We start from the raw sequence: 19,956 nt of genomic DNA on the forward strand, positions 1-19,956 counted from the left end.
AGGTGCAGCAGGTTATTAAGAAGGCAAATGGAATGTTGGCCTTCATCGCTAGAGGAATTGAATTCAGGAGTAGGGAGGTAATGTTGCAACTGTATAAGGTACTGGTGAGACCGCACCTGGAGTACTGTGTCCAGTTCTGGTCTCCATATTTGAGGAAGGATATACTGGCTTTGGAGACGGTCCAGAGGAGGTTTACTAGGTTGATCCGGACTTATGATGAAAAATTAAATCATCTAGTTCAGAAGAATGAGAGGAGATCTTATAGAAACATATCGGATTATGAAGGGTATGGATAGGATAGATGTAGGAAGGTTTTTTGAGCTGGCCGGGGAAATTAAAACGAGAGGACACAGTCTCAAGATTCGGGGAAGTAGATTTAGGACAGAGATGAGGAAAAATAGTTTTTCCAGAGAGTAGTGAATGTTTGGAATTCTCTAACCAGGGAAATGGTTGAGGCTGCCTCATTAAACATATTTAAAATTCAGTTAGCTAAATTTTTACATGATAGAGGAATTACGGGATATGGGGAGAAGGCAGGTAGGTGGAGTTAGGTCATAAATTAGATCAGCCATGATCGTATTGAATGGCAGAGCAGGCTCGATGGGCTATTTTTGGCCTACTCCTGTTCCTACTTCCTATGTTCCTAACCATACATCGATAAGGCAGGAAAATTTAGGGCAGACTTTTATGGGCCCAGAGGACCCCAAAACCCAGCAGCAATAGAAATTCACCAAATCAATTGGCTACTTCAACAAAAGTTGCTTTTAATTATCTTTAAATATGAAAACAGGATCAAACTTTAACTTATTACTATGAACTTAACCCCCTTCTAATTCTAAGTGCACGTGTATGTAATGTGTGTGTGTAAGTTCAGAAAAGTTCTTTTATTCACAGTCCAATCACCCTCCTCCAAGTTCACTGGTATCAGGCAGGTTCTTATACTGTGCACAGAATTTAACTTTTATGAAGTTCACCAGGCTTTGGTACTTGAAAGGTAAATGGTTACTGCTCAGGAAGGTTCTTGTCGGTTTTCTGAGAGAGATTTGTTGCTCGTTGGACACCCACAACTGATTTATTTAGATCACTTCAGTGTCTTGCTGAAGAAACTTGCCCCATCAGGGTTTTTCAGATGATAACCTCTTTCTTTCAGGTCACCACAGATCACCTTATTTCAAGTGAAACATTATACAGCCAGCCATCTCCTGTTGTCTGGACCATAGGGACTTTAAACAAGCTGAACTAAGAACTCATAACCCATCTTCCAAATGGGGTTTCCACAAGCTTGCCAGTTTGTCCTGTTCCAGTCCCAGCTGCTGCTGCTGAACTGTAGAACTGAATTCTCTCTCTCTCTCTCTCTCTCTCTCTCTCTCTCCCTCTCTATCTCTATCTCTGAGAAAACCACATGACCCTCTTAGTACAGCCAAGTGCCCTCAGACTGCGGCTCCGGACCTAATCGTCCAAGTTCGTTCGTCTGTTGATTTCCAAAACAATAAGCCATTACTCCACAGGAGGTCCAATTAACATCTACTTGTGAAGTCGTTATAAGCATCCTTCAAAGTTTTTGCAAAGGCACCCGGAGCCTGGTCTGTCTGACTTGAGCAGGACTCTGGCGTTTTAAATGAGATCTGTTTTGAGGTGTTTGTATCTGTGTGTGGCTTAACTAAAAACCCAATTTATCTCCTTTAAAACATATTGTACAATATAAAATATAACATAATCTGCCACAGAGACATCAGGGGTAGGTTTTTTTTTACCCAGAGAGTTGTGGGTGTCTGGAATGCCTTGCCAGGGGTGGTGGTGGACGCTGGAACATTGGGGGGGGGGGGGTGGGGGATATTTAAGAGACTCTTAGACAGCCCCATGGATGGATGAGAGATAGGGGTAATTGGGCAGGAAGCATTACAAGCTCCCATTTCATTTGGTGACTGTCACTCTAAGGGCTAGTACCGGCTATGACTATTCACAACTGTGGAGAGAACTGAGTGGCAATGATCAGATACTGACTGTTTCCAAAGTTTCTGGAGGGAGAGAGAGAACATTTGTTGTTTCATCCAGGGATGGGGTGGCGGGGTGGGGGGGGGGAGGGAGAGAGAGATTTAAAGGAACAGGATACTTGGTGATCCAGTGCCATCTCACAAACACGGGGCTAGAGTGACTCTGCATGGAAGACTTTTTTTTAAATGGGGAGAAAATTGAAAATACCCAGAAGCAAAGGGACCCAGGAGTCCTCGTGCAGGACAGCCTGAAAACAAACATGTCAATGGTGAAGAAGGCAAACGTAATGCTGGCGTTCGTTGCAAGAGGAATCAAATATAAGAGCTGGGATGTGATGTTGAGGCTTTATAAGGCCCTGATAAGACCTTATCTGGAGTATTGTGAGCAGTTCTGGGCTCCTCATTTAAGAAAGGATGTCCTGACGTTGGAGAGGGTTCAAAGGAGGTTCATTAGCATAATTCCGGGAATGGAAGGGTTATCATATGAGGAGTGTTTGACAGCTCTTGGCCTAGACTTATTGCAATTTGGAATGATTAGGGGAGATCTCACTGAAACATTTTGAATTTTCGAAGGCGTGGACAGAGTAGATGTAGAAAGGTTGTTCCTCACGGTGGGAGAGTGTCGGACAAGAGGGCACAACTTCTGGATTGAAGGGCATCCACTTAGAATAGAGAAGCGGAGGGCTTTCTTCAGCCAGAGGGTGGTGAATCTGTGGAATGTGTTGTCACAGGCCAATCATTGGGTGTATTTAAGACAGAGATTGGTAGGTTCTTGATTAACCAGGGTTATGGGAAAAAGGCCGAGTAGTGGGGCTGAAATAGACAATTTTGCCGACTCTCCCTGTCAGGGAAGTCACTGAACCTCTGCCGAAGGAAAAGGTCACTTCGACTGACCCGTACTTGGGTAGCGGTAGCCACACGTTTTGGTTCCCTGACGCAAGGGAGAGGGGAGTTGTGATAACCGTTTGCCTGGAAGGATGGCTTCTCAGCAAGCAACTCGACAAGGATTTGTGAGTTTTCAGCAGTCTGATCGCTCTGTCTGTCCCACCTCCTTTGTGATTACCTCTGGGCATCAGTTTGAAAGCCTGAGTTTCAGCACAGGATTTCTCAGACTGAACGGTGAACTGACTTTCCAGAATTATGCCTAAGCTGTAATGGTTTGCGCATTTTAAACACACACACACACACACACACACACACACACACACACACGCACACGCACACGCACACGCACACACGTATTCACGCATAGTTGGGGGGGTTATGTTTAGATAAGTTATTTTATTATTAGTAATTGTTAATTACTTTATTATTTTAAAAGAGAAACAGTCTTCTGTTGCTGCTGGTCTGCAACGTAACAGAAGGGTTTAATATTTTTTCTCCATGGGGATACATAGGTCAGCACAACACCTAGGGCCAAAGGGCCTGTACTCTGCTATAATACAGTGCTCTGTTTAAACCTGGATGACTCTCTCCCCAGTGCCGGGGTCAACAGGAGCCCAATGTTTCCAGTGTGAGTTTTGGTGGGCAGGGGAATCGGGCGTTTGAACCTATCAAGATGCAGGGTTCGTGATACAAGTCGATGAGGTGGTGAGGTGAAGGGCCTTTCTGTTCCAGCTTTTGATTCACCCTCTCTCTCTCTTTCTTCCCTTGCAGACGAGCATGCGTTTGACCTCCCGGAAGAAGTGGCAAGACATTTTTCCTCCTCATTCTCCCACCTGCTGAGTGAGTCGGAGATGGATCAGGAAAAGTTGGGTGAGCAGGCGCCAGCCCAACCCACGAGCGAATGGCATGACATTCCCAGGCCAAAGAGGCAGGGTGGGGGAGGGGGAGGTGGGGTGAGGCAAGGCGGGATGAGGTGAGGCATGGGGAGGTGAGGCGTGGGAAACAAGGCAGGGGGAGCGGGGAGTTAGGCAGTGGGAGGCAAGGTGGTTAATGAGCCCTGTCTGCCCAGAGCGACAGGTTTTGAGGCACCAGTGGCCCACCTTTGCCCCCTTCTCCTGTCAGCAAGAGCATCTCCACCAGGCATAAAGACTATGCCCCGTGCGATGGCCAGGAGATGGAATTGGTTGTCAGAGGATGTTTGAGATGCACGCCATGAAGAGCAGCATCCCCACCACCACCCTTCAGCGATGACCACTTTCAGAGCCATTAGAATCTTTGGTGGTAACATCTTCTGCCATCATATTTGACTGACCAAAATGAACCACTTCACCTTTATCTGGGCTAAACTCCATCTGCCGCTTCTCAGCCCAGTTTTGCATCGTCTCAATGTCCCGCTGGAACCTCCGACAGCCCCCCCACACTATCCACAACACCCCCATCAGCTGACTCACTAACCCGCCCCTCCACTTCCTCGTCCAGGGCATTCATAGAATTCACAGAGTGAGGGTCGGGTGGTGTTTCCTGGCTTGAGGCGACATCCTCCAAGTAGAAATCACTGCCTCATGCACCGGGCTTATAGGTGATGGAAAGTCCGCAGGAGGAAGGCCTGACAGCTCTGACCCCGCTCTCCACACCACCTCTGAGATTAAACCACGTAAGTCTGCAGACACCGTGATTGAAGGCTAGAGAAACTCAGCAGGTCAAACTGTGTCCTGTATATAGGTACAAATACATAACCAACATGGTTTTGGGCTTGAGCCCTTCATTAGGTAATGTAACAGTGAGCGCCACACTGTTATGGCGCCAGCAACCACGGTTCAAATCTTGCATTGTCTGTAAAGTGCTTGTTCACTCTCCCCGTGTCTGCAAGGGGTTTTGTCTGGGGACTCCGGTTTTCCTCCAAAAATGTACTGGGGTTTATAGGTCAATTGGTGTAATCGGGCTTGTGGGCCAAAGAGGCATGTTACCACCCTGTGTAAGCAAAATGTAGGTGGGCGCCCAAACAAAGTGGGGGGGGGGAGTTGTCTGCAGGGTGAGGGGCGCAGGCCTGCAGGAAGGAGGTCATAGGTGGCTAAGGGAGGGAGGGCATTCCAGCAAATGCTGGGGAGGGGGGGATGGCTCTGTGAATGGAGAGGGAAAAGGGCTGGAGGAAAAGAGATGGGGGTGGGGGGACGACAGAGAACAGGGAGTGGGCCAGCAGAAACCGGAGGGAGTCAATGTTAACACCATGTGGTTGTAGAGCACCCAGATGGAATTGCCCCCCCCAACTTACAGGCTGGTCTGGGAGAGAGCGAGCCCACGCTCCAGCTCTCCATCCCCTTCCCTCTCCATTCGCAGAGCCACCCCCCCACCACCACTGTTTGCTGGTGTGGCCCTCCCTCCCTTATCCACCTATTACATCCTGCCTGTGGCAACGGGCTCCTCCTCCTGCCTCTGCTCCCACCATTTTGTTCGGGTACCTGCCTACATTTTGCTTGTACCTTGAGAGAGGGCTCAAGCCTGAAACGTAGGGAGGGGTCAAGCCCGAAACGTTGGTTGGGCATCTTGATCTTTGCCCCATAAAGTTCGCTGAGTTTCTCCAGCGTTATCTGTGAGGTGAGGTCATGTTGAATCTCCTCGTAATCACTTGCACCCTTCCACAGACACGTTCGGCAGGAAGATCAGTGTAAGGGTGGGGCAGAAGCTTCACATCTACATCCTGCTGGATATTTCCGGAAGCATTACCAAGGATGAGTTTTACAAGGCGAAGGAAGCCCTGCAGAAGTTCATCGACATGGTCAGCGCCTCGGCGGGGCTGGGTCCAGAAGCCCGTCACTGCATGTGGCGTGGTGGGGGGAGGTGGAGTGAATGGGGGAGGAGCAGGAGGGGGAGAGATTCAGATGCGGGAATCAGACAGCTCCTGGCGGACTTTGGTATGGACGTTAGAAGCAGGGGTTGGCCATTTGGCCCATCGAGCCTGCTTTGCCAATCGATGAGATCATGGCTGATCTGATGATCGGCTCATCTCCACCTTTCTCTATATCCCTCAATTCCCCCACTGTGTAGAAATCTATCCAACCTTATCCTAAATTTATTTACTGAGGTCACCTCCACTGCTTCCGCAGATTCACCTCCCTCTGGGAAAATCAGTTCCTCCTCATCCCCGTCCGAAATCCACTCCCCTGAATCTTGAGGTGATGGCCCCTGGTTCTGGCCTTCCCCCACCAATGGGAACAGCTTATCTGCCTCTATCTTGCCTATAAGGTCCTCTCTCATTCTTCGCCAATGTGAGGGCTTCTGGGCTACGTCGCAGTCAAGAAACAGAACGCTTCCATCAGCGTTTCAAAGTACCCATGACAAGATCCAATCAGCACCAGATTCCCGCAGAGAGGCTGGAACCGATCCATGAAGAGGAGAGCAAGGGATCTGGAGGCAGATCCAGTGTCGATCTTTAGTGTCCCAACACCTTGTCCGAGGTTCAGTGAAGAGGGTGGGCCCACCAGCGGGGAGAGGCTAACATTTCCAAACCCATAGGCTGAAGCCCAACGATTCTGCGTTGGTCTGGATTATTATTTTGGGAAGATACGGACACGGGATGGGGACACTGTAGGGATATCTGGGGAGGGGATCTTCTAACTTCCAGCTGCTGGGCTTTTCCCACAGATCAGTCGCTTTGAGGTGAGCGTCAGGTATGGGGTCCTGCTCTTCGGCTCCCAGACCACTGTCGTCGTGAACCCCGCTGATGAGTGGGCCATCTACTCCCAAAACGTGGCTGACATCGTGTCCGAAATGAAATATGAGGGTGCGTAGCGCTGTAGGCATGGGTGCGTGGGTATGTCATCGTTGTGTCCCTGGTCACATCCCTATTCCAAACCCCTAACCCCCCCCACCCGACACACACACACATGTGCACACACACACACACACACACACACACACGCACACACACATGTTTGTGCACACACACGCATGCACACGTGTACACATAAAGACTCACACACACGTTCATTTACACACACTCGCATGCACGAATGGAGATAAATTTGTTTTTAATTTAAAAAATATCAACATACAGTGAGTGACTTGTCAGCCCACAAGCCCATGCCACCCAATTTACACCCAATTAACCTACAAACCCTGTTCATTTCTAACGGTAGGAGGAAACCGGAGCACCCCGAAGGAAACCCACGCAGACGCAGGGAGAACATACCAACTCCTTACAGACAGTGCCAGATTCGAACTCCGGCCTGGCTGGAAGTCTGGAGGCCCCAGCCACTAGTGCTGCTAACCACTAAGCTGACCGTGCCGCCCCAAGAAATAGGAGTCGGCCATTAGGCCCAAGCCTGCTGTACCTCGTGGCTGATCTGGTCATGGATTCAGCTCCACCTACAACCCTCGATTCCCCAACTGTTGTGAAATCTCTCTCTGTCTCTCTGTCTCTCTGTCTCTGTCTCTGTCTCTCTCTCTGTCTCTCTCTCTCTCTCTCTCTCTCTCACCCTCCCCCAGATCCACAACTTGGCGTGGCCTCTTCTTGTCCTTCACCCTGCTCCTTCCCCAATCCACCTGCCCCCTCCATCCCATTCTTCTCTCATGCTTTCCCCGACCAACGCGACCTTGCTGCACCCTCCGTCCCACACATCCCCTGCTCTGCCTGTCCTCCCCCAACCCTGTTCCGCTCTTCGGTCCCAATTACTGCCCCACATGTTTCCCATCTCTCTGAGTGCAATGTACTTTTTTCTCCTCAATGGTATTTGCACGGCTTATCCTAAACTAGGGCCCCTGGGTAAGCACAAAGGTCTGCAGACACTGTGATTGAAGTCAAAACACAAATGCTGGAGAAGCTCTCCAGGTCAAGCAGTTGTCCTTTATGTAGCAAAGGTAAAGATACGTAGATTCATGGGACTCATCCCACTGATCTACACCCAGTCTATAGCCCTCCATATCCCTCCCGTTCATGAACCCATCCAAATTTTTCTTAAATGTGAAAATTGAGCCCTTATTCACCACCTCAGCCTGGCAGCTCATTCCACATTCCCACCACTCTCTGTGTGAAGAACTTTCCCCCCCCCCACTCCCCCAAATCCTCCCCTTTCACCCTTAACCCATGTTCTTGGGTTGGTATCTCAGTGGAAAAAGCTGACCTACATTTACTCTGTCTAACCCCCTCATAATTTTAAATACCTCGATTAAATCTCCCCTCATTCTTCTACACTCCAGGGAATAAAGTCCTCACCTATAACTCAGTTCTTAAAGTCTGGGCAACATCCAGTAAATCTCCTCTGCATTCTTTCAATTTTATGGATCTCTTTCCTGTAGTTTGGTGACCAAAACTGCACACAATCCTCCAAATTTGGCCTCCCAATATCTTACCTAACTTTACCATAGCACCTGTACTCAATACTTTGATTTATGAAGGCCAATATGCCAACAGCTCTGTTTACCTCCCTATCCAACTTAAGGGAATGTCGTATCTGTATTTCTAGATCCCTCCATTCTACCGCACTCCTCAGTGCCCGACCATTTACCGAGTACCTCCTTTCTTGGTTTGTCCTTCCAAAATGCAGCACCTCACACTTAAATTCCATCTGCCATTTTTCAGCCCATTTTTCCAGCTGGTCCAAATACCTCTAAGGTTTTGTAAGATATAAACAAAATAGAGAGAGTGCAGAGAAGGTTCACGAGAATGTTGACAGGATTTCAGGGTCTGAGTTACAGGGAAAGGTTGTGCAGACTGGGGCTTTTTTCTCTGGAGCATAGAAGATTGAGAGGGGACTTGATAGAGGTGTTTAAGATTTTAAAAGGGACAGACAGAGTAAATGTGGATAGGCTTTTTCAATTAAGAAAGGGGGAGATTCAAACTAGAGGACATGGTTTAAGATTGAAGGGGGAAAATTATAAGGGGAACATGATGGGAAATTTCTTTACGCAGAGGGTGGTGGGGATGTGGAATGAGCTTCCAGCAAACGTGGTCGAGGCGGGATCATTGGTTACATTTAAGGAAAGACTGGATCGTTACATTGATAGGAGGGGACTAGAGGGATATGGACCGGGTGCTGGTCAGTGGGACTAGGAGGGTGGGGATTTGCTACGGCATGGACTAGTAGGGCCGAACTGGCCTGTTCTGTGCTGTAAGTGGTTATATGGTTATATGGTTATATCGAGCCCAATATCTTTGTTCTATGAGGTATACGCTGAGTTTCTCCAGCATTTTGTTTTGACTGGGGGGTCCGAGGAACTGGCCTAGTCCCCTGTTTATGCACTGTATCTAAAACTCCCACCAGCAGTGTCTGCCCAAGAAGACCCATGAGACTTAACTACATTTTTCCAAGCCTCATAATCCACCCTCTGTTCCCTCTCTTTCACCCTCTACCTGGAGTTCAGTGACCTGCTCATCCTGTGACCCCCCGAGACAAGGGTGTCATCCAACTAAATTTTCCAATCCATCCCCCAGACTATGTCGTGAAAAGAAACCTGGGTACCAACATGACCGGGGCTTTGGGAAGTGTGTACAAGATGATGAGCTACGCCCGGACAGTGATGAAGGACAGGCGGTCGGAATGGAATGAGATTCATCACGTGATCCTGATCTTCACGGACGGTGAGAGACGAGCACCCCCCGCCTTGCCCAGTGACAACAACCCATTCCACCCCTTCCCTCCACACACCGGGTAGCTAAGGGGCAGATTCCTTGGCCCTTTGATGCTTTCTCCGTGACTGTGACACCCCCTCCTGTGACTGACCTTCCTCAGTCCTCCCTCTCTCTCTCATGTGACCTTCCCTCCTATCTTCTATGTTTCTATGTTTCTAAACACCCACCACACTGCCTGTGCCAAGTTCAACTCCTGAGGAGTATGGTGTGTGACGGGAAATACATTCGGTGTTCAAAGATCACGGGAAGGATCTTTATGTAAGGGGATCAAACAGGAATGACACACACTAGTACTCTCAATCATTCAACACCGTATAATCAGTCACACCGGACTCAACACAATACCAGTGACTGCCTACACTCGTACAAGCCCAGCACAACCCAGTCACATCAGAATGTTAGGAGCCCAGAGGACCCCAAAACCCAGCAGCAATAGATATTCACCAAGATAAATGGTTACTTAAACAAAAGTTGCTTTTAATTATCTTTAAACATGAAAACAGAATCAAACTTTAACTTAACTAATCTAACTTAACCCCCTTCTAATTCTAAGCGTACGTGCATGTAATGTGCATGTAAGTCCAGAAAAGTTCTCGGGTTCACAGTCCAATCTCACTTCTCATTCCTCCAAGTTCACTGGTTGCAGGTAATTCTTATATTGTGCACAGAATTGTACATATATAAAGTTCACCAGGCGTTGGTGCTTGAAAGGTAAATGGTTACCGCTCAGGAAGGTTCTTGTCAGTTTTCAGAGAGAGTTTTCTCGATGCAGGACATCCACAACTGATTCCTTTTTTAATCAGCCACTCCAGTGTCTTGCTGATGAAACTTGCCCCTTCAGGGTTCTCCAGATGATAACCTCTTTCTTTCAGGTCACCACAGAGTTTCTTCTTGTTTCACTTATTTCAAGTGAAATATTAGACAACCAGTCCTCTCCTCTTGCTTTGTCCAGGCTAAACCAAGCACTCACAACCCGTCTTCCAAATGGGGTTTTTCCACAAGCTTGCCAGCTTGTCCTGTTCCAGTCCCAGCTGCTGCCGCTGACTGTAAAACTGGAGAACTAATAGAGAAAAAGCCTGTTTGACTCTCTCTGCTTGCAAAACCGCATGATCCTCCTAGAACAGCAAGTTCCCCTTCAGACAGAAGCGGCTCTGACAACCTCTTTCATCTGATGCCTTTTTGTAAACAACAATCCATTAATTAAGTCTTGGGCACTCTCCAAAGCTCTTGCAAAGGCTCTGAGGCCTCGACATTAGCAGTATTTAAAATAAGATCTGTTTTAAAGTGTCTGTATGCGACCTACACTAATAACCCTTCCCCCAATTTACCTCCCAAAAAAAATCTATATTCTGTCACAGGACACGTAGAAAACGTACAGCACAACACAGTCCCTTGGGCTCACAAAGTTGTGCCGAACTTGTCCCTACATTAGAAGTTACAAGACTTACCCATAGCCCTCTAAAGTCTCTTAAAGGACCCTAACGTATCCGCCTTCCCTACTATTACCGGCGGCCTGTTCCACGCACCCACCATTCTCTGCATAAAAAACCTACCCCTGACATCTCTGTACCTACTCCCCAGCACCTTAAACCCGTGTCCGCTTGTGGCGACCGTTTCAGCCTCTGACTGTCCCACGCGATCTTATACACCTCTATCAGGTTGCCTCTCACCCTCCGCCTCTCCAAGGAGAAAAGAGTCGAGTTCCCTCGCCCTGTTTTCATGAAACCTGCTCCCCAATCCAGGCCACATCTCCTCCGCACCCTTTCTATGGCTTCCACATCCTTCCGGTAGTGAGGCAGCCAGAAGTGAGCACAGGACTCCAAATGGGGTCTGTCCATGGCCCTGTAGAGCTGCAACATTACCTCCCAGCTCCCAAGTTCAATTCCACAATGAAGGCCAATAAACTGTATGCCTTCTTAACCACAGAATCAACCAACTCAGGTGCTTTGCCTACATCGATACTAGCTACCATGTAGACAGACTTATCTCAACCAAGGACTACAATCTGCTGCCCTCTTTGTCTAACGTGGGCACAGCTCAGATGCTATCGACAATATACAGCAGCCCCAATATTTACGTAGCGCACGTCTCCCTGACAACACCTCCAGCATTGTCAACAGTTCACGATCTGGATTGGGGCAGGGTTCATCTCAAAGAGCAAGAGCTTTGTAGTACAGTAAGCAGGAGGGTCCAGCCCAGGTAATCACTAGGGTACCTAAAGAGGCCAATGGTCAGGTGGGCGCCAATGGGTGAGCAGGGTCCAACCTCAATTGGTCTTCTCACTCGGTTCCTGTCGGAGAGGTCACATGACAGCAAGAGGTCACAACACAGCAAGAGACGAGCATCATTGAGGTATGGACCGACAGGGGTTGGTGCCGCACAACAGCCATCGCCAGCAAAGGGAGAGGACAAGAGGCTGCTGAGTCCCCCACTGCCAGCATCCCTTTGGTCAGAAATTCAGCAGAGACCTGGGGGGGGGGGGTGGGGGGAGGGTGGCGGAGCAAATAACTTGGATCTAGTGATCTGAGGCACATGAAAGGGAAAAGATGAAGTTTGACAGGATGGGAGGGGTGCTGGGGAGGAAGGGACAGGGGGTGCGAATGTGCCAAGTCATGGACAATTCTAATGTGGTGGAGCCGGCAGAGGGGAGTAGATGGATGTGGAAAACATTCCATGGATCACCCCACCCCCCCAAAGGGAATGGAGTTATAGGGCGCGGATCAGAGGAAAGTCAACCCCTTTCCGTTTGCTCTAACAAGTGATTACCCTGTATCTTCCAGGCAGGGCTAATGTGGGTGGGTCTCCCACACCGATGATGGATCGTATTCGGAGATTCCTGGAGGTGGAGAGATCGCGGGAAGAATTTCTAGGTAAAAGGGCACTCACGGTAATTGGGGAGTTGCTGGGCATCATCTCGTCCTTCTGGACCCCATTGCAAATGGAAGGGATCCGTCTGGGGGATCTGTTCACCAACAGGAATTGTTCATCACGGGTCCTACACATCTCTGCCAGATCGGAAACAGGAAGTCAACCCTCAGCCGTTCTCTCTGCCTTTGGACGATATCAGGCCCCAGCATCAATACCACTCTTTCCCCTCCTGTCTCCCACAGGCTATTTGGGCCCACGAGTCTCTGCCGCCCAATTTACACATCCCCCTGGTATGTTTCGAGGAGTGGAAGGAAACCGGAGCCCCCCCCCCACCAGGGAAAACCCGCGCAGGGGAGAAAGCCCCAACTCCTGACAGACAGTGTTGGATTCGAACCCTGGGTCTGGACCCAATGGCTGGCGCTGTAAAGGTGTTGCGCCAACTGCCATTTGCCCCTTGAATTTTGCCCAGCGGGAGAGAATTCCAATGACTGTAGGAGAGATGTGATAAAGTGGGTGATGGTTAGGATTCTCCAGGATGTTCCTTGGAATGGAAGGGAATAGGTTATCAGTAGAGGGGAGGTAGACTGGGTCTATTTTCCCTGGAGTGAAAGGGGCAGAGAGGATAGTGAATCAGTGTCTGTTTCCCATGGTTGGGAGAGATTAAAACGAAAGGACATGGGTTTAAGATGGGAGGGGATGGTTTAAATTGGATCTGGTTGGTATGTGGATGGAACGATCTGCCAGAAGAGGTGGTGGAATCGGAAACAGAGGCCACCATCAGTCATGTCTTCCACTCTTTCTGTGCGGTTCACTCGCTCTACAAGTCCTTGGCTGGTTCACCTCCCCCCCCCACCCCCACCCCATCGCCCCCCCCAAACTCATCTCTGACCCTGCGACCTACCATTTGTGATGGACCTCTCGATGTCGTGGCTATCCCTCGAGGGCAATGGCCTTTGCTCCGTTAAGTCAATGGCCAGTGAGTCAAGTCTTGGCTTTGACAGTTCTCACCGAGCAACTTTCCTGCTTTAGTTTGAAAGTTGCGCCGAAACCTGGAGAAACCTCCTGTTCTGTCAGGGCAGCCTCATCCCAATGGGATTTCCCAGGTTCATAGCTCCTGTACCATGTCCTTCCAATCCACCCCAACTTCCCCCCCACCCCCCATCATAGTGTATTCCCCACCACCTACATCACATCCTGCACTCCTATAGCACCAGCCACCATCTCTGTTAGCCCACCACCCCCTCCATTCACTGGTTCCACTCAGCACCTTCCTTCCTTATCGACCAGCATCATCTGTGACCCTTTGATGGACCGCTCCATAGGCGGAGAAAGTGGCCACTCAGCCCATCGGGTCTGCTCTGCCATTTAATCATGAGCTGGTCCACTTCCCCACTCAGCCCCACTGCCCGGCCTTTTCCCCATAACATTTGATGCCCCTGGCTAATCAAGAACCGATCAATCTCTGCCTTAAATACCCCCAATGACCCGACCTCCACAAATGCCCACAGCAACCAATTCCACAGATTCACCACCCTCTGAAGAAATTCCTCCGCATCTCTGTTCCAAAGTGGACGCCCTTCAATCCTGAAGTTGTGGCCTTTTATCCTGGACTCGCCCACTGTGGCAAACAACCTTTCCACATCTACTCTGTCCATGCCTTTCAACAATTCCCCCCTCATTCTCCTAAAGACCTGTCAAATGCTCTTCATGGGATAACCTTTTCATTGCCGGAATTATCCTTGTGAACCTCCTCTGAACCTTTCCAACGTCAGCACGTCCTTTCATAAACAAGGAGCCCAAAACTGCTCACAAAACTCCACATGAGGTCTCCCCGGTGCCTTATAAAGCTTCAACATCACATCCCTGCTCTTCTATTCCTTTTGACACCAGCATTTTTAAAAAAGAAATTTAAATCTAGACATACATTTCGACCCACGAGTCCATTCCGTCCAATTCACACCCCATTAACCTCCACTCCCAGTATGTTTTGAATGTTGGGAGGAAATCGGAGCAGACATGGGGAGACACGTACAAACTCCTTACAGACAACACGGGATTCGAACCCCAGTCCCTATTGCTGGCGTTGTGGAGGCGTCACGCCAACCATGCTACCTGGCATTGCATTTGCCTGTTGCACCACGGTCTCAACATGCAAGTTCACCATCAGGTTGCCCTGCACGAGGACTCCCTTCACACCTGGCTATTTTCAATTTTCTCCTGATTTGAAAAATAGTCACCTGTTTATTTCTTTCAACCAAAGTGCACGACCGGACGCTCTCCGACATTATATTTCATTTGCCACTTCTCTACCCATTCTCCTAATCCATCTAAACCAGTGGTTCTCAACCTTTTTCTTTCCACTCACATCCCACTTTAAGTAATCCCTCTTCCATCGGTGCTCTGTGATTAGCAAAGGATTGCTTTAAGGTGGCCGGTGGGTGGGAAGGGAAGTTTTAATTGTCCCTCATTGTCTCGTTATGTGAACCGTTTCATTGGTCCAAAGGAAATGGGCCATTGACCATTTTTCTCAAGCAAAATATTTCAGTAACAATTGGGTCCGGAGCAGTGGTTCTCAATCTTCCCTTCCCACTCACCTGAAGCAATCCCTTACTAATCACAGAGCACCGATGGCATAGGGATCAATTAAAGTGGGGATGTGAGTGGGAAGAAAAAGGTTGAGGACCACTGTTATGTACTGTTACCTGACAATAATGGAAGCTTTACCTTTACCCCACCTGATCCCATCTGCCCAGCGTTCCCCTCCTCACCTGGATCCGCCTATCACCACCAGCTCCTGCCTCACACTCCCCCCCCGACCTCTTTACTTTGACTGTCTACACTCCTGATACAGGGTCTCAATTGAAACGTTGAGCATCTCTCTGCCTTCTCAAATGCTGTTCGACCTGCAGAGTTTCTCCAGATTCCCACCATCTGTGCAATCCTGTGTCAACATTTAACCAGCATCTTGACAAGATAGAGAGGGACATGGAATTTAGGCAGGCAAGTGAGATTAGTGTAGAAAGGCATAATGGTTGGCATAGACATGATGGGCCGAATAGCCTGTTTATATGCTGAACCCCACCTCATCCCTAACTGAAATGGGCAACTCCTTGTTCTGAAATTATCCTCCACTCCCCAACCGGGTCTAAGTATCCCCCTCCAGGGGAAGCGCTGGTTCAGATCCCATGCTTTCATTCCTCACCAGAATCTCATTCTTCTTAACTTCACTGGACAACAATTTGATTTTTCAGTTTTCTTCCTTAAAGAAAAACGGGGATTATCACAGACCATTTCAAGCTGATAATTTCAGATTTGCTGCATCATGTATGAGAAAAATTAACTGTTATGAAATTTCGCATGTTGGCCCATTGCATTAGCTCAACTGACCTAAAAATGTTTTGTCGCTGATTCTCGTTTGTACTCAGCATCTGATGCCTCTCATGTCAGTATCCAACAATGGTCGGCTGGCGCTGATGGATTCCAGTTACCCTGATACCGTTTTCCCATGTTCCCCTTGTTCCAGTGAAATGTCCCCCCACGTCCATCACTGAGATCTGCAGGGAAGAAGTCCAAGTGCATGTCACGGTCTCTTGTGCTAGAAGCAGACAGGAAATCACAAATATAGTTTGTATCTTAAAAAAAATGTACATGAATAGGAAAATCTTGAGGGTCTTTTTTTTCCTGATTAGCAGCCTGCAATTCATAAAATATGCCCAGAAGTGTTCAGTCCAGTGGTATGGGCCCAATGGTCACATCGTTCAGGTTTAGGAGGAGGGGGTAGGATCTTATCGAGGCAAAAACAAAAGGAATGGACAAGATTGAGGCAGGGAGTTGTATTGACTGGCAGGGGTATCTGGAACTGGGCAACAGAGCCTCAAGATTCAGGAAAGGGGGGAGTCATGTGATGGAATAGTGACCAGACGGTGAACTCCAGCCCTCTCCAGAAAAGTCAAAAAAAACAAAGAAAAACACAAAGGCACAGAAATAAAAGTTAAAGAAAAGTGAATATAAAGGTGGAAAGAAGATGGCGACAAAAAAAGAAAAATCAAAATCAACGGTAAGAAGAGAGGAAGAGAAGACAACGGAGGAAGAAGGAGAAGGCCGTACCTGTTCGAAGAGGCCCGTGGTGGAGAGAGAAACCCGCTCCCTCAGGTCGGTAGAAAGTGGACTACAAAAATGGCTCGTTGAGCCGAGTAAAAGTGCGCAACCGCGCATGAAAAAAAAACACACCGACGGGAGGGGTGACCAGCTGGGGAGTCGATCTCCACAGCCGGCAACAACAGCTGCAGAACACCTGCAGCAAGAAGAGAACACAGAAGACAATGAAAACAAGAAAGAAGAGAAGAAAAGGGCAACAAAGAAACAACAGATGGCCAACCCAGAGGAAGAAGAAGAGGAAGAGGAAGAGTACAGTGAAATAGAAGAAGAAGGGAAAGGCAAGACAAAGGATATACTTTCTCTTATTAAAGAATACATGGAGTCATTTAAAGAATGGCAAACACAGGAATTTAATGATTTAAGAAGAAGAATAAACAACACAGAAGAGAAAATGAATAAAATAGATATGACCTTAACAGAAATGGGAAAGAAAATGGACAAGATGGAAGAGCGGGCAGTAGCAGCAGAAATGGAGGTAGAGGACTTAAAAAAGAAATTAGAGGAATCTAATAAAAAAGTTATAGAGACACAAGAACTGTTAGCTCAGAAAATAGATATAATGGAAAATTATAACAGAAGAAATAACATAAAGATAGTGGGCCTTAAGGAAGATGAAGAAGGCAAGAATATGAGAGAGTTTATAAAAGATTGGATCCCTAGGATCCTAGGATGTCCAGAACTACAGCAAGAAATGGAAATAGAAAGGGCACATAGAGCATTGGCCTTTAAACCACAACCACAACAAAAACCAAGATCTATTTTAGTAAAATTTCTAAGATATACTACAAGAGAAAAGGTACTAGAGAAGACAATGGAAAAAGTAAGAGAGGGCAACAAGCCACTGGAGTACAAAGGGCAAAAAATCTTCATTTATCCAGATATAAGTTTTGAACTCCTAAAGAAGAGAAAGGAGTTCAATTCAGCAAAGGCGATTTTATGGAAAAAAGGGTATAAATTTATACTAAAGCATCCAGCGGTATTGAAAATATTTATTCCAGGACAACAAGACAGACTATTCTCGGATCCAGAAGAAGCACAAAAATTTGCAGAACAATTACAAAATAGACTGAGGGATGAAGACGTGTAATGAGAGTAAAAATGACCACGATTTATATGTATGTGGGTAAAGAGGTATAAGTGTGTATGTGTATAATGTGCATACGTGAATGTATCCGTATTTAGAGGAAAATATAGATAGTATAGACAAGAATTAATAAGGGAAGGAAATGGAATAGAGGGAATAGGAGGGAACTAAAAGAGTGACCTTTGTTACATATGAAAAGTGAAATCTTTTCTGGGGGGGGCTGGGTGGGGAGGAGTTGCGGTCACTGCAAAATCAGCTGACGCTTGCGAGTGAATTCGCAAACCCAAATGGAGAGGGGAGATGTGGTTGTCCGACAAGGGATAAAGGACAACTCAGGAGGGGAAGGGGAGATTGGGGCTAAAGAAGTTTTAAATAGGAGAATAAGGAAAATGTTTGATGTTTTAGGAATGTTGTCTTATAAAGGGTTTAAAATAAGAAAAGAGAAATGGAAAAGGAGGAAAGGTAATGATGGAAAAACAGAAAGGGAAGATAAACAAAGTATAAAATGGCTACGTTGAACTATATGACTTTAAATATTAATGGAATACATAACCAAATTAAAAGGAAGAAACTGCTAAATTTACTGAAAAAAGAAAAAATTGATATAGCATTTGTGCAAGAAACACACTTAACTGATTTGGAGCACAAGAAATTAAAGAGAGATTGGGTAGGACATGTAACAGCAGCATCATATAATTCAAAAGCAAGAGGAGTGGCTATATTAATTAGTAAAAATGTGCCATTTAAAATAGAAGAGGAAATAATAGATCCAGCAGGGAGATATGTAATGATAAAATGTCAGATATATTCGGAGTTTTGGAATCTACTCAATGTATATTCACCTAACGAAGAAGATCAAAAGTTTATGCAAGATATCTTTTTGAAGGTAGCAAATACGCAAGGGAACATATTAATAGGAGGGGATTTCAACCTGAATTTGGATTCAAATATGGATAAAACTGGGAAAAAAATTAACAGAAAGAACAAAGTAACCAAATTTATAATTAAATCAATGGAAGAAATGAAACTTTTGGATATATGGAGGAAACAACACCCAAAAGAAAAGGAATATTCATATTACTTGGCTAGACATAAAATATACTCAAGAATAGACCTATTTTTGTTATCAGCTAGTATGCAAGATAGAGTAAGAAAAACAGAATATAAAGCTAGAATACTATCAGACCATTCACCCTTAATATTGACAGTAAAGCTAGAGGACATCCCTCCAAGAATGTATAGATGGAGATTAAACCCCATGTTACTTAAAAGGCAGGATTTTAGAGAATTTATTGAAAAACAAATAAAAATGTATTTTGAAATAAATATGGAATCAGTGGAAGATAAGTTTCTACTATGGGATGCAATGAAAGCATTCATCAGAGGGCAAATAATAAGTTATGTAACCAAGATGAAGAAGGACTATAATCAGGAAACAGAGCAGTTGAAAAGGGAAATAGTAAATATAGAAAAAAAATTAGCAATGAAGGAAGATACAACTAAAAGAAGAGAATTGGCGGATAAAAAAATAAAATATGAAACACTACAAACATATAAGGTGGAGAAGAATATAATGAAGACAAAACAGAAATATTATGAACTGGGTGAAAAAACGCACAAAATCCTAGCATGGCAGCTTAAGACAGAACAAGCTAAGAAAATGGTATTGGCATCAAGGAAAAAAGACAAACAAATTACATATAATCCAAAAGAAATTAAGGAAAACTTTAGAGAATTCTATGAACAATTATCCCGAACTGAAAACGAAGGGAAAGAAGGGAAAATAGATGAATTTCTGACTAAAATTGAACTACCAAAACTACAAATAGACGAACAAAATAAATTAACAGAACCATTTGGAATAGTAGAAATACAAGAGATAATAAAAAAATTACCAAATAATAAGACACCAGGAGAGGATGGATTCCCAATAGAATTCTACAAAACATTTAAAGACTTATTAATTCCGCCCCTCCTGGATGTAATCAACCAGATTGATGAAACACAAAGCTTACCAGATTCATGTAAAACAGCAATAATTACAGTAATACTAAAGCAAGGGAAAGATCCACTCTCACCAGCGTCATATAGACCAATATCTTTACTAAACACAGATTATAAGATAATAGCTAAACTATTAGCAAACAGATTAGCAGAGCATGTACCGAAAATGGTAAATTTAGACCAAACTGGATTTATCAAAAAAAGACGCACAACAGACAATATTTGTAAATTTATTAACTTAATTCATGCAGTAGAAGGAAATAAAGCACCTACAGTAGCAGTTGCTTTAGACGCAGAGAAGGCCTTTGACAGAGTAGAATGGAATTATTTGTTCA

At 46.2% G+C, this 19,956-nt stretch overlaps 1 protein-coding gene across 1 annotated transcript in view; it reads left to right on the forward strand.

The window, feature by feature from the left end:
* The window catches only part of LOC138753019 (uncharacterized), a 114,482-nt gene that overhangs the window by 62,286 nt on the left and 32,240 nt on the right, over window positions 1-19,956 (forward strand). Inside the window, exons 35-40 of the mRNA XM_069915613.1 lie at window positions 3,651-3,749; window positions 4,459-4,533; window positions 5,522-5,655; window positions 6,522-6,660; window positions 9,310-9,456; window positions 12,288-12,377. Of these exons, the coding sequence (XP_069771714.1) occupies window positions 3,651-3,749; window positions 4,459-4,533; window positions 5,522-5,655; window positions 6,522-6,660; window positions 9,310-9,456; window positions 12,288-12,377 (684 nt within the window). The remainder of the gene's footprint in view (window positions 1-3,650; window positions 3,750-4,458; window positions 4,534-5,521; window positions 5,656-6,521; window positions 6,661-9,309; window positions 9,457-12,287; window positions 12,378-19,956) is intronic.

This window comes from Narcine bancroftii, chromosome 2 (assembly GCF_036971445.1).
Source record: "Narcine bancroftii isolate sNarBan1 chromosome 2, sNarBan1.hap1, whole genome shotgun sequence".
Classification (NCBI taxonomy): Eukaryota; Metazoa; Chordata; class Chondrichthyes; order Torpediniformes; family Narcinidae; genus Narcine; species Narcine bancroftii.